Source organism: Mauremys reevesii, linkage group 2, assembly GCF_016161935.1.
Source record: "Mauremys reevesii isolate NIE-2019 linkage group 2, ASM1616193v1, whole genome shotgun sequence".
Taxonomy (NCBI): domain Eukaryota; kingdom Metazoa; phylum Chordata; order Testudines; family Geoemydidae; genus Mauremys; species Mauremys reevesii.
In genome coordinates, this window is record NC_052624.1 from 174,781,688 (window position 1) to 174,797,098 (window position 15,411).

The following is a 15,411-nucleotide window of genomic DNA, read 5'->3' on the forward strand; positions in this document are numbered from 1 at the left end:
TGAACAAAAAACATTTCTGAAAGGTCAGGTGTGCAAGTCAGACTAGCCCTGAGGCAGATCTAACTGACATGACCAGCACTTTCTGTACGCAGCAGGTAACCCATGCTGACACCAACTTTGCCGACATTACAGAGTTATTATTTTTGGAAGGATGTAGCGTTCTGGAACAATTTCTCTAATATATTAGTTAAAACCAAGCTTTTGTTCAATACCAAGCATGCTGCATGCATGTGTTATTTTTCACCTTGTTTATATACTATCATTATTAGGGGCAATGAAAACAAAACCCTACTCTTCATGTGTGAGTTCTTGTATTTCCCCTCTATATCCCAGGGCAGCAACTTGGTACATCATCTTATTCTGAACCTAGCTCCCTTTGTCTGGACTCCCCCATCAAGAACTCAATACTGAAATTGACAATATTTACATTGGGAGATTTTCTGGTAGGAGTCTATTTTTGAAGAATGAAATTCATTCACTCATCTTACACTGCATACATGTTAAGGGTATTTTTTGAACTGTAAGTGTGCAGAGATACCACTAGGAAGGAATGCAATAGCAGCAATTTTAGGGTAGTAACATACAATACTTTTCCCGTCTTTTATACAATGATGAAGGCTACTTCACTGGGGCATAATTGAACCAAGCCCTCAGTTCTGACTGGACTTCAGTGCGGAGTTGAACTCCTATAAATTAGGATAGAATTGAGTTGAGAAGTATGGAGAAGGTGGCAATGAATGCATATTATGAACTACTGATAGATAAACTTGAGAGCAAATGCTTCACAGAAAGAGTTAAAAGTAGAGAGAATTGCCCAAAGTAGCCTATGCAGACTAATAATCCACCCTTAGACAGTTATTAGGGGGCTGGTATTAAGAACTCTCTTTTATCTGAAAGGAAACTCAGAGAAACCAGCTCCAGTGGACACTAGTTAAAGCTAACCCTGTCTGAGAGGTTCCTTTGTATTGCTGAGCAGCTGGACAAAAGAAGGGTTAACAGTTACCTGAAATATCCCATGCTCAGTATTGAGAACAATCAGGGCTGTGTAATTTTGAACACAGGAGTTTCCCAGTGTCAGGAAGAACAAAGGAAGAGACACTATGCTATAAGAGGCAGAGAGGCCCAGAGTCATTTCACCATATCAGTACACTTTTCTCTTGTAAACAAGATCTCAAAGAAGGCAGCTGGTTTCTGGCTACAAGTATAGACAAACTAAACGGGGCATGTGTATGTATTGTAAATAAATAAGACTAGGAAATATCCTGAGCTCCTGTATCACTAACTTCTCTTTCAATGAGAAAGTGAGCCACTTCAAAGCACCCCAAATTGCTACTGCCTGGCCCTCCCAAACAACATGTTTGAGAATAAATATTTGGAGATTTTATGCTTATGAGCACCTGGTTACCACACATACCTTCAGTCATCTGGAGAAATTTAGAAAGGTAAGTGTGGCGGAATCAGCGGAGATATTCAGGAGGCATTTGAACTCCTGCACACAAATATCAATCCAAACTGAATACCAGCTGGCCACTCCTATTCATGAGTCTATCTAATGTCTCTGGCAGCTGCTGTGTTCTCTTCTCTGATGCCTTCTTCTCAAGGCTGTACCTAGCTGGTGTCTTCTCCATGGCCGTGGAGATATTTTTCCCCAAGTACCTACTTTAGAGGGGACTACCAGGCCAATGTAGATGATCTTCCCTCTCCTTTCCTCCTTGGGGATATCGTTATGGTTCCAAGGATCTTCTACTTCCCTTTGTTTGGGGTGGGAGTCACCAGCCAAGGAGTCTCTGAAGAGAGACAGCTGGGCAACTGGAGAAGAGCCATACTCTTCCAGAGATGGGTCCAGGCTGGTGAGGGTTCTGCTTCCTCCTCTCCCCTTTGAGTTTGTGAGGAAGAACTTGGCAGCCATACAATTCACACACCATCTAAACAAAGGCAGGAACTGACCATGTTCATAGACCTGTGCCTTTTTTTATTTTTTAACAGAGGATTCAAAAGCAGTATCCTCTGAAGGGATAGTGTCGCCCTAAGGATTAAATCAGTTTGTTTGTATAAATATATCTTTTCTTATTTGACTATTTGATGTAAAAGCAGTAAGAATCCTGTGGCACCTTATAGACTAACAGACGTTTTGCAGCATGAGCTTTCGTGGGTGAATACCCACTTCTTCGGATGCAAGTAGTGGAAATTTCCAGGGGCAGGTATATATAAGCAAGCAAGAAGCAAGCTAGAGATAACGAGGTTAGATCAATCAGGGAAGATGAGGCCCTGTTCTAGCAGTTGAGGTGTGAAAACCAAGGGAGGAGAAACTGGTTCTGTAATTGGCAAGCCATTCATAGTCTTTGTTTAATCCTGAGCTGATGGTGTCAAATTTGCAGATGAACTGGAGCTCAGCAGTTTCTCTTTGAAGTCTGGTTCTAACGTTTTTTTGCTGCAGGATGGCCACCTTAAGATTTGCTATTGTGTGGCCAGGGAGGTTGAAGTGTTCTCCTACAGGTTTTTGTATATTGCCATTCCTAATGTCTGATTTGTGTCCATTGTATTATCATCTGCATCTCTCGAATAACAGTAATACAAGCGTAACTCTGTAATTCTAACTGTTTTACCATTTGATTACTATTTCATTGATTTTAATAAAAGGTCTTTATGACTATAACTGTTTCAGTGTAAGCTTCCTGTCATACCAACGAAGGTCTGTGAAGCCTGATTCGGGACAAACTTTATCTTCTGATCAAACAAATTGGCGAGCCAAAATCCATACTAATTAATATCCATAATTATTATTACTATTGTTATTAATATTATTAATTAATTTAAATGATAACATTAAATTAAATTAAGTGGATAAATTAAATCAACACTACTAACACACCTCAAATCAGGCTACAATAGTATCAGCATTATTAGCCTGCATGGGGGTGGTCTATAAACTGATTAATTTAACAGGTCCTGTGCACTGATGGAAGCTGTCTTTTTAAGGCAGAACAGCAATACACTGCACTCCTCAAGTTGGACAGTTCCTTGCACAGTTAAAAAGAGGAACCCTACATTTACATTTCAAATCCATTGTCCAAGGGTGCACAGCCACATATGTTGAATGTATAGTCTTCAGCAGAGCTGGCCAGCTATGGGAAAACCATCAACATTTGTTCAAGTTAGAGTGGCTGTTCTGTTTGACCATATCTGTGCCCCTTTTTATTCATGGTCTGGGTATGCACGGATTTTCTTGATACCAGAATCCATATTCACATGCACACCAGGTATCCATTATTTGTTGTCTACTAATTACTATTTCCAATCAGAAAACAGAAAATATGACTTAGTGACCAATCTCAGACCTTAAATAGCCAGGAGTTGCAGTGAACTATTCAGAAACAACCCACAGCTTGAAAATTGAACCTAAATACTACTTTGACTGTTAGCTCCTTGGAGCAGGAACTTTTTTTGTTCTGAGTTTGTACAGTGCCTAGCACGATGGGGTCCTAGTCCATGGCTGGGGATCCTAGGTACTACCACTTAACAAATAAAACATAAGAGTAATGATATCACTGTTCAGTGAACAGTTCAGAACAATGAACACATTTGCAGAAATCAGCATCGATTCACAAACAGTAAAGAAGCCTATGTCTGTCAGATAATTTATTTGCAGCCAATGATTCAGCCAGCTTTAGACATTAGACACAATGCTGAGCAACTGACACACAACAATCCTGCCATGCACAGCATGCTTAGGAAAGAAAATATGTGTGCCTTAGTCACAAAAGACAGAATAGAGCCTCAAGTGTTTGGTCTTATTCCAAAATAATCCAAATGCTGCTTTTTTGGCAAATGGGGGTCAATGAAGCTAAAAACTCACAGAAGGATTTGAGCATTCATGTGTTTATATACACCCACTCATTCATTTATTATTCTAAAGCTATTTTACCCAAATCAAATTACATAGCTGACAAGCTGCATAGATAAGAAAGAATAAAAGTAAAATCTAAAATTAGCTGACAGCACTACATGATATAGTATATTATATATTTGGCACTTTTAGAGTGAGTGATGAACATTACTTGGGGCGGGGGGGAATTGCACCTTCCTAAATTGCACCTTAAAACATTAAATAAATTACGAACATGATGGAATGTATTAAATATTTAAGCCTGAAGGGGAAGGAATGGATGTGTTTTACCTATCAAAGCAAAGAAAGCATATTTAAGAAGTGCTACTTACTGTATAGACACTTTGGTCGAAACAAATTTCCACGTCATAGAAGTTTCCATCATGGCTAACTGGCAATGTCATTCCAGCCCACTGTTGTTCCTTCAGTTCGGACCACTTAAGTACACTACCCCCTAGACGACTGAGCAAAGAAACCTTGAGGGTGTAGCGGCCCTTGGACACTTTGTCTTTGGCACCTCGTAGGCATCTTAATTGGATTTGAATGGGCTGAGGTGTTTTGGACTGGTCAACCTAAGGAGAAGACTAAGTTATTGAATTAGGTAGGAAGCAGAGTTTAACCATACCATTAGAAAGAATGAATTCCTCAAAAAATGACCCCCCAAAAGTAGACAATTCTTTTTGTTCGCCCTGTAATTATCTATCATTAGCAATGACAATAGAGGAAAACATGGGATGTGTAATTAGGGACATCAAAAAGCAAGCATGTGGATTGCACAGAAAATAAAAATAAAAAGTTAGCAGGTTTTTTTAAGCATGGTGTATTAATGAAGTGTGACTCTAGAAACCATCAGTCTACAATAATAAGCCGAATTCACAAGAAATCAACACCTCTAAAAACATAGCATGCCTTTTAAGACATCCATGATCGGTGACATGATAATCAGGCTGCAGGCACACAGTGAGAAACATGGCAGCCAATGTTTTTATATTAATTGTAAGTCTTACCAAAGCTATCAGTGCTGTATAACACTCAGACTATCCTTTCTATCTTCTTATAACATACTCTTAGAATAATAATCAAAGTGCAACATGTGTAGAGTTTAATAATCACTCCCCACAGGCACCTTTATTCCAGGTCCAGACAAAAGGAAACATCTGCTGCTTGCTGTTGACAAGATGTTGTCTATGTTGCAGAATATTTAGTGTGGAGTAATGTTTCACTGTATTTTTGAAAAGCCCTATCAGTGGTTATTCTGGACGTTAAGTGTATATAGCAGATGTTGGCATTGTGAAATGGATACAGGTATGATCCTTGGAAGTTTGACTTGAGTAAGGATGCAGACTCAGAACCATATAAATGTATCCATTCCACTATGCCACCAAATACCTAAATAAAGACTGCAGGGTCAGGCGCATATTGGGGTTTTCTAGTTTGGCCTTAATATCGTTTTACAACAATGACACAATTTCTGTAATAATTAAAATGTATAACTCCAAATAAATGTATGTATTTTTCAGGGAATCAATTTATTTCATTTTATGAGAAATCCATATTATGAGACTATTTTTTATTTTAATTTCATATGACACCACGGTCTATGGCAGTGGCTCTCAACCAGAGGTCTGGGGCCCCCTAGGAGGCTGCAGGCAGGTTTCACGGGGTCCGCCAAGCAGGGCCAGAATTAGACTTGCTGGGGCCCAGCAGTGAAAGCAGAAGCCCCACCGCCTAGGGCTGAAGCCCTCAGCTCTGCCACCCGGGGCTGAAGCCGAAGCCTGAGCAATGTAGCTTTGTGGGAGACCCTGTGGTGTGCAGCCCCAGGCAATTGTCCTGCTTGCTACCCACTAACACTGGCCTTGGCTTTTGTATGCAGAAAAGCAGTTGTTATGGCACAGGTGGGCCATGGAGATTTTATTGCACGTTGGGGGCGGGGGGGCTCAGAACAAAAGAGGTTGAGAACCCCTGGTCCATGGCATATTTTAGAATTAAATGGCTGCCTTGACTACTAAGTCTAGTAGTCTCCCAGTCTCAACCTACAGTAGCTAATAATATCCTCTTTAATCCTGTTTTGGATTTATTTTGGAAGTGATAGCATATTTCCATATAGATAGAAAGCTTCTGGAATTAAATTAAGCAGTTAAATAAACAGCTGAAGTTGTTAAACTTCTTTTGTTTTTCAATACAAACCATACTTAACAACTAATCTGAATGACAATTATTTTCAGTTTAATTAGAAAATCTTAATTAACAATGAAGATTTAACCTTAATATTTTTGGTTTCTGAATAATATATTTAAAAAAATTAACATCATGTGAATAAATAAGACAATCTTTTTTAAACCTCAAGGCAGGATTACTGATGCAGGCAGGCTTAGTTATTAAACACATTCTAAATTAAACGCCTCTATGAATTTTATACTGAAATATATTTTGATAGTTTTGCATGCCAAATGTGACATTTTATATTTTAGATTCATCTTCTGTTGTAATTTTGAAAATGTCATACAAACAAAGATTTTGTCATTTACCAATGGAATTACTATGCATGGCCGGTTAGCCATCTCTTTTCTGGCTCTTCTGGTTGTTTCAAGTCAGCAAGCCATAAAAAATCTTTATCTCTCTGAAACACAGCAATTTGGAAGATAATCGAATAGTGACTGGGGGGCAGAAACGCCAGTCTGAGGAATTATACCACAATCTCTGTTGCATTTACAACCTCCCTCAAAGCGAGTGTCAGTCGAGTAGGAAAAGGAGATAGAAGATTCATCACATCTCAGGCCTGTCTCATTTGCATGGTGGCAGAGCTGCCTCATCTCCTACTGAAAGACTTTACTTGGCCAGCACTGACAAAGTGTTTTGAAGAACTCCAGCCATGCTCAAATGATTCATAGTTAATAGCTTTAGACATTCTATTTAAGCGTACGGTTACTTCTGCTGGAAAGCATATTTTTAAACCTGCTAAATCCTATCCTCTAAAATTACAACAAAAAAAATCATGCAAGAGACTCAATATAATTGATCTAGTCATTTAGCAATTTGCATCAGGAAAAAGAGCACTCGTGGAGAACCTCACCTTCCAGCAAAGTCCTGCTGCTCCATTTGATTCATTATTCACTTCTGCGAGGTTACCAAACTTGGCTACAATTTCATGTTTGCGGGCATTCTGTGCTACTTGCAATGGCTGACTTTCTATTCTGCATCAGTTACAAAGAGGAAGTGGGGGTGTGAAAAAAGAAATTGACTACACCATATAAATGAAAAGTGTTTGCCTTTGGAACTACATCACAATTTGATGTTTTCTTCAAGTATATTACAAGCCTTGCAGGGGACCAAAATAAATAATAAATAAATGGGGGGGGTGTTTTAATGCAGAGAAATGGCTAGGCTTTTAAAACTGGTGGCAAAAAATGCATTCACATGTTTAATAGCACAACTAATATTTGTCAGGCTGCGACACAGGTTAACATACAAGCTTCTGGAGTTTCACTCCCAAAATATGAGCAAAAATAATGGATCTGACAGTAACCAAACTTGTACCAAAGCTCAAGTTCTGCATTACCAATAATAAAATAGAATACCTCTATTCTTCTATTGTCACCTTAAGGGCCAGATCCTCAGCTGTGATAATTGGAATAGCTATACAGAAATCAATGAAGTCATGCTGATTTACACCAACTGAGAATCTGGCCCTTTGTGTCTGCAGTACACACACACACAAATTGAGATAGCTGAGCATTACCATGCCTTCTTTATGCTAACCTTTTGCATAATTTAAGTAACACTTACAAGTAATGGACCAAGTCCCAAGGTGAGTTTTTATTCAGTCCTTACACAGACCAACAACGGCTCTAGTTCACCATTTAAGAACAGACATGCTTTGGGGCAGTGCAAAGCAGATCCACCCCAAAAGGAGCACTTTGAGGCATTCAGGGAGACAGAAGGCCTCCTGCACCAATCTGATGACACAGGAGGAGTGCACACACTGCTACACTATGCTACCTCATGGGATACAATATATTCTTCCTCACACCAGCAGCCAGCTTTGCCGGCCATGCATGAGGATGAGATCAGCACAAAGTAATGAGGGAGCGATCCCTGTCATTCTGAGCATGCAATTCTGCCCAGCCTTTATGTGGGCTACACAGACATGGGAGGCTTGTTAGTCCCTCCCCCTTCCCATGCACCTGCATAACGGCCAGGCTGTATTTGACCCTGAATACAAACCTCAGAATTTGTTCTAATACATTCAAGTGGCTGAATAACCTGTACAACATACAGTAGAACCTCAGAGTTATGAATACCACAGTTATGAACTGACACTCAACCCCACACCTCATTTAGAACTGGAAGTGTGCAATCAGGCAGCAGCAGAGACCAAAAATAAAACAAACAAACAAACAAATAAAAGAAAATACAGGATGGTACTATGTTAAATGTAAACTACTAAAAAAATAAAAGGAATGTTAAAAAAATTTGACAAGGTAAGGAAACTTTCTGTGCTTTTTTAAATTTAAATTAAGATGGTTAAAAGCAGCATTTTTCTTCTGCATAGTAAAGTTTCAAAGCTGTTTTGAGTTAATGTTCAGAGGTTAACTTTTGAAAGAACAACCATAACGTTTTGTTCAGAGTAACAAACATTTCAGAGTTACAAACAACCTCGATTCCTGAGGTGTTCATAACTCTGAGGTTCTACCGTAATGTTATTTTAATATTAATGTTATTTTAATGCAATGGTCAGGGTACAACAAGAATCCCTATAAACAAACCTTTTCTAGGTTTTCCTTGACTATTGACATTTTATGACTTAATCCCAGGTCTCTCTCTGTGCAAGACTTAATCCTGAGATCCTCATTCATTTTGATGAACAGTGTGCTGGGTAATACAATGAAAAGATTCCATATTTATAAAACTACACTCACCATTTAATAACAGGTATATTTTCAGAGATGATGCAACTGCAGCTAGCACTCTAGTCATGTGCACACAGACCAAGTACCTGTTGTCTCCTACAAACTTTTCCTTCCTGCAACATCTGCTCCTCCTTCCCAGTTCCACACAGCTTACTACAACTCAGTTTCTATTTAGGGGATTTTCTATACACAATTTTGTACTGGTTGGAAACCAGTATAGTTACAGCAGTACAACCCCTAGTGTGGACATAGTTAAACTGGCATAAAGGTGCTTATGCCAATATAACTTATTCCTGTAAATGCAGGGCAAATACTTAAATTGGTACAAAAACTGTGTAGACCATTAGTCCAGTGGTTTCAGTGGGAGGTGTGCCTGAGTAAGGACTAATCCTGCAACCCTGATGTTGAGTAGTACTTTCTCAGATAAGTAGTCCCATTGAAGTTGATGGGAATAGGACAGCAAAAATACGGCTACACAATGGGAGGGTTACACAATCCAGACCTAAGAGCAGACTTCAGGATTTGACTCTTCAGTTTTATCCTTTAATGGCTGACAGGTCAACCTTAGCCTAATTTCCCAAAATGGAAAGAAGGCAAGGTGGATCTTAAATTTCACTAGCTAATTCCAGCAACCAAAGCATCTGAGAAGGGTTTTTTGGGGGGGAGAAAAGTTGTCTGTTTGGAACTTTGTACTTATTTAGTTGTTCATGATGAAAATTATTTCACTTAATTTGGTTAGAACTACATTGACACAGGGGTTCATTAGGACACCCATTTGCTAGCAATTCAATTTAAAATTAAATACACTTTGTTGTGGATTTTATTACTTTTAAACTACTGTATCTAGTGCCTTTATTAGCTGCTAATACACAATTATGAAGGCAAACAGTTTTCATTACTGAACATCAAACATTTAAATAACCACATTTGATCTCTTTTCCGGCTGCAACATTTTTCCCCTTGTTTCTCTCACATAGCTGGATATTATAGCCAAGTGAATAATTTACTCAGTGAATTGAGTCCTCTTTTCTGCTCGTGGGCTGTCATTCCCAGACAACAATTTCCTCAATTTTTTTGTTAGTTCAGTTTCCTCCATGATTTTTATGCAAGTTATTTGTTTAAAATATTATTGATTGATAAACAATTTTGCTGCAATTATTCCATTCTATAATTGCATGAGAGTAACTCATAACCAGGAAGGAGACTGTCAAAAGCCACCAGGGCTTTGAATCTGTCAGGCAGAGGTAGCAACTAAGCAAGCTTAGGGAGATTTTAGAAAAAAATTCAAGCTAGGCCCAGATCAATCTTTTGTCAATTTCACACAAAGTGGTTGTGTCTGTATGCTCAGTCCTAGTTGCAAAGGGTGCCTAAGACCATTGTCTGGCTCTGTTAACTGACACTGTACCCAGGGCCGGCTCTACAGTTTTCGCCGCCCCAAGCAGCGCGCCGAATTGCCGCCAGGGACAGCGGGGGCAGTCCATGTGCCCTTAGGGCGGCAGGCGCGTTTCCGCGGTGGCGGCAATTCGGAGGCAGCTTCTATGTTTAGCTGAAGCCGCCCCGGACAGCTAAACATAGAAGCTGTTGCGGAATTGCTGCCGCCGCGGAAACGCACGAGCCGCCCTGGGGCACACGGACTGCCCCCGCTGTCCCTGGCGGCAATTCGGTGCGCTGCTTGGGGGCAAAACAACAGGGACTGCTGCCCTTTGCAGATTGCTGCCTCAAGCACCAGCTTGGAATGCTGGTGCCTGGAGCCGGCCCTGACCATACCAGTAATCAGGAAAGCATGTCTGGGAACTCTGTGCCCCGTTTGTATCAGTTAGGCACTATGAATATGACTGGTCTTTGCAGAAGCACAGTGAGGCCTGGAAGGCTCCTCATATCCTCTGCCATTTTGCACCTGCATAAGTACCAGTCTCAGTGTAACCCTAGGTAAAAAGTAGATTAAATTGTAACCACCCATACAATAACATCAGTATTATGCTCTTTGGACAGTAGGATTCTAAGGCTAGACTGAAATGTGTTATTTTTATATTCTAGGGATTTCTTGGGGGAGGGAGAGGTTGAGGGGGAAGAAGTGGAAGCAATAATGCCCAGTTCAAACAGGTTCAGATACCAAAGAGAAATGGAGGAATTTGAGGTGAACTTTAAATTCCAGAATAAAACTATGATACAGGATGGTTTTGTGACTAAAGCATAGGATTGGAATCCAGGTACTATGGCCATCTCTTTCACAGACTTTGTGTGATCTTTGCAGCATTCTTAAATCAAAAGCTTCAGAAGTGACCTCTGATTAGGAACGCCTCCATTTTTGGCTGGCCACTGGAGACTCCCACATCCTAATTTTCAGAAGTGCCATAGTTCCAGTTGACAATAACATCAACAGGTGCCTGGCATCCCTGAAAATCAGGCCCATCATGCATAACTGAAATCTGGGGCACCACAAATCAAAGGCCACTTTTGAATATATAAGCCTTAATTTATTTTTACCTCAGTTTTCCCATTTGTAAACTAGAAATAATCCTACTTCCCTACTTGTGAAGGCCAACTCATTAGTGTCTGTAAAGCACTAGGAGAGTCTGGGATGGAAGGTGCTATAAAGGTGCAAGGTGTTGTTATGCCACATACCTCTGAAAGGGATGGAATCTGGTGTGCAACATCTGTTTGTTGTGATGAAGAACTTCCTTTTTAACTTTTAAGTCCTACATGGAAGAAAGGGTTTAAAAATTATCTTCTCAAAAGGACATGTGAGAAAGCACATGGAAGTAAAAAGCTGAATTTATGTACATTTCCAGCAGTTTATTTGGATATTTGAAAGTCCACTAGGAGATTCAGCCACACAACTCCCATGATTTCCAATGGGAGGTGTGTGGTTAAATACTCTAATCAGTTTTGAAAAACTCTACCTATGCATTTTATACCTGTATATAAAACATGGCACTAAACTCCTTATTTTTACTATATATATATTTCCTCCTCAGGTCCTCATGTTTGTCACAGACCACTGAAGATCCCACCACTTTCCTCTGCTTTAAATCCACTTCAGGTCTTTAGGCCTCCCTGTATCAATGTAGCAGTGTTTAAATGTTCCGCAAGAGAGATTAGCATTTCTGTGTCTTGTTGCAATGTGTGGGAAGCTTATTTATATGGGCACTCGTTTCTCCAAGCAGTTCTGCAACTCTCCAGAACTGAGGTGGAAGGCTTGGAGTCATTTTGCCCTTATGCAACAGGCTGGAAAAGTCACTCTGCCATGAGAGCTGAAATTGAAAAAAAATGAAAACAATACTGTTGCTAAAGGGTTTAATATTATAAGAGCAAAAATATTCTCTCCAGTCTGAAGCTTTAAGTTCTCTATTGCATATTCTCCGCTTCTTTCTTACAGATATCTTCTGCTGGTGTCCATGAAATCGATGGAAACTCTGTGTGCACCACTGCCAGTACACAAGGAGGCTATCCAATATACAGCAATGGCTACTCTACCAAGCTACAGTAGGCTGAACAAGGCCTACTTCTCTCATCAAGCCCCCGAGCGGACAGCATTATATGAAAAAATATATCAAAGATTCTGTGCTAATGATCCTATTCAGAAAGTCTCTGTGAGTCTGTAATACATATTGTACACGATAAAAACAGGAAACTTGCTTTAAAATGAATTATTCGTCACTTTTTAATACATTTTTATCTTTCCTATTTGCAAATCCCTGAAGTCAGTTATGTAAATTTTAACCAACACTAATTACCTCAGGTGCATGCGGCCAAAGGAAGCCAGAAGCAGTAGAAAACAGACATTTCCATCACCATAAACCAATTTACTGCATGATTTTTTTTTAAGTTTTCAAAAACAGAGCTGCTCAGATGATGTTATCTAAATTTGGAATAATCATTGTAATATCCCATGAATCAGAGATTTACTGGAACACTTTCAAGTACTTTTTCCTTAGTGGCATAATACTATCACTAGTCACATATATAACTGGAAAACTCATTTCTCATTGTGACTGCAGCATGGTTTAGGCCAGTGGTTCTCAAACTTTTGTACTGGTGATCCCTTTCACATAGCAACCCCTCCCTTATAAATTAAAACCACTTTTTTATATATTTAACACTATTATAAATGTTGGAGGCAAAGCGGGGCTTGGGGTGGAGGCTGACAGCTCACAACCCCCCATGTAATAAGCTTGTGACCCCCGAGGGGTTCCAACCCCCAGTTTGAGAACCCCTGGTCTAGGCTATAAAAATTGTCCACTGTTAACAAGGGGTGTCAACAAGGGGTGTAGCTGCAGTGGTGCAGAATGGGTTTAGCTACAAGTGCAGACAAATGTCTAGCACTGTTTCAGAAAATGTGGTTAATCTTTATAGTGTACATGAGGCATACAACACCAGTGGTGTATTGTTTGAACACAGCACTACTCAGTCACAGGACTCCTTAGAAGACCTGGGCAAATAACTGGGTTTTTTTTATACATGGCAATTTAAAATTTAAAAAAAATAAAAATGTTTCAGGTCGAACAAAATGTTTTGACTGAAATAAAACTTTTTTTTTAACTCTGAACATATTTAGAATTTTTTTAAAGTAAAACTAAAGGCTATTCCTAAACAAAAACTCATTCTGAACCAAAAAACTTTAAACAACTTTTTTCAGAATTTTTTTCTTGTTTGTTTTCAAAATAAACAGTTTGGCAAAACTGCTACAAATTCACAACAGCTTTCAGAGTTTCTGAAGAGAAAGTTACTCACCTTGTAGTAACTGAGGTTCTTCAAGATGTGTGTCCCTGTGGGTGCTCCACTATAGGTGATGGTGCGTCCCGGCGCCGTTGATCCGAGATTTTCGGTAGCAGTGCCTGGTCGGGACGCACACACTCAATTGGTATCTCCCTTCTCGTTGGAATCTTCCTGAGCGAGTGCGTCCCGCACCCTCCTCAGTTCCTTCTCTACCGTGGAGAAATCATACTAATACTCCAAAGTAGAGGGGAGTGGAGCACCCACAGGGACAAACATCTCGAAGAACCTCAGTTACTGCAAGGTGAGTAACTTTCTCTTCTTCTTCGAGTGCTGTCCCTGTGGGTTCTCCACTATAGGTGAATGTAAAGCAGTACCCATTATGGTTGGTGGGATTTTGGAGTTGTGTGAGGAACAAAGGTAGAAAGTACCATATGACCGACTATGGTGTCTGCTGTAGTATCCCATGCGACAGCATAATGTTTGGCAAATGTGTGGTCAAATGTCCACATGGCCACCTTGCATACGTCTGTAACAGGTACACCGTGGAAGAGGACAATGGATGTTGACATTGCTCTAGTAAAATGAGTCCTAACACCCTCTGGTGGTTGAATATTCTGGGTCTGATAGCAAGATCTGATGCAGGTGGCGATCCACTTGGAGAGTCTTTGCTTAGAGATAGCATCACACTTTGATCTCTTGGTAGTAGAAACAAAAGCCTAGGGGATTCACAAAATGGTTTAGTTCTGTCAAGATAGAATGCACGAGCCCGTCGGACATCGAGGGTATGTGATGCAGCTTCCTGTGGAGTCATGTGAGGGTTCGGATGGAATACACGTAAGTGTATTGACTGGTTAAGGTGGAAGATAGACACCACCTTGGAGAGGAATTTGGGCCAGGTTTGTATGGTAAGCTTGTGTTTAGAGAAAATGGTGTAGGGAGGGTAGGCCATCAGGGCGCTTATTTCGCCAACCTTTCTTGTTGACATTATGGCAACCAAGAAAGTCACTTTCCTGGACATGTGGAGCAGGGATGAAGTGGCCAGGGGCTCAAAAAGAGGTTTCATAAGAGCGCAGAGAACTAGGTTGAGACTCCAGGAGGCTACTAGTGAATGAATCTCAAGGTAGAGGTTTTGCAGGCCTGTGAGGAAGGGTTTCATGGTGGGGCATGTAAAAGTGAATAGCTGTCCAGAGTGTCATGGAAGGTGGTAAGGGCCGCGAGACGTACTGTGATAAAACTGAGTGAAAACGTGTCCTGTTTTAGTTTGAAAAGATGGTCTAAGATGTCAGGGAGGGTTGCAGTCTGGGGTATTAAGCATCTGTGGAAGCACCAGATGGAGAAGCATTTCCACTTTTGCAGGTAAGTCTTAGGAGTGGCGTCCCTTCTACTGTGCAGGAGGACATGTCAGACCTGTTCTGAGCAGGCTAATTCATGGGATTGAAACCTTGAAAGAACAACACCGTCAGATGGAGTTTCCAGAGCTGCAGATGAAGAAGCTGACCGTAGTTCTGGGAGAAGAGATGTGGTCTGTCGGGGAGAGTACCGGGAGGATGGATGGACATGTGTAGCAGGTAAGGATACCATGTCTGCCTGGGCCAAGCTGGGGCAAAAAGTATGACCCAGGCCTTGTCCTCTGTGATGTTGCGTAGAACCCTGTGTATGAGTGGAATCAGTGGAAAAGCGTCCATGAAGGAGTTGTTCCAAGGAATGAGGTGTGTTTCCGAGTCCTGTTCTGGAGCAAAATAGAGAACTGTCTGCTGAGTGTGTCGGCAGTAGTGTTGTGACACGTGGGCAGGTAGGAAGCGGTGATGATGTATGCACCAATTCCATAGTTTAATAGCCGTTGTGCATAGGGAGTGAGATTGTGCTCCTCCCTGCCTGACAGCTCAGAGTTCTAGG

General features: G+C 40.6%; 1 protein-coding gene across 1 annotated transcript in view; it reads right to left on the minus strand.

The window, feature by feature from the left end:
* LOC120397306 overlaps positions 1–15,411 on the minus strand; it is a 427,598-nt gene that overhangs the window by 168,350 nt on the left and 243,837 nt on the right. The window contains exons 13-15 of the mRNA XM_039523006.1: positions 11,422–11,495; positions 6,960–7,080; positions 4,219–4,458 (exon numbers count right to left, since the gene is read on the minus strand). Of these exons, the coding sequence (XP_039378940.1) occupies positions 4,219–4,458; positions 6,960–7,080; positions 11,422–11,495 (435 nt within the window). The remainder of the gene's footprint in view (positions 1–4,218; positions 4,459–6,959; positions 7,081–11,421; positions 11,496–15,411) is intronic.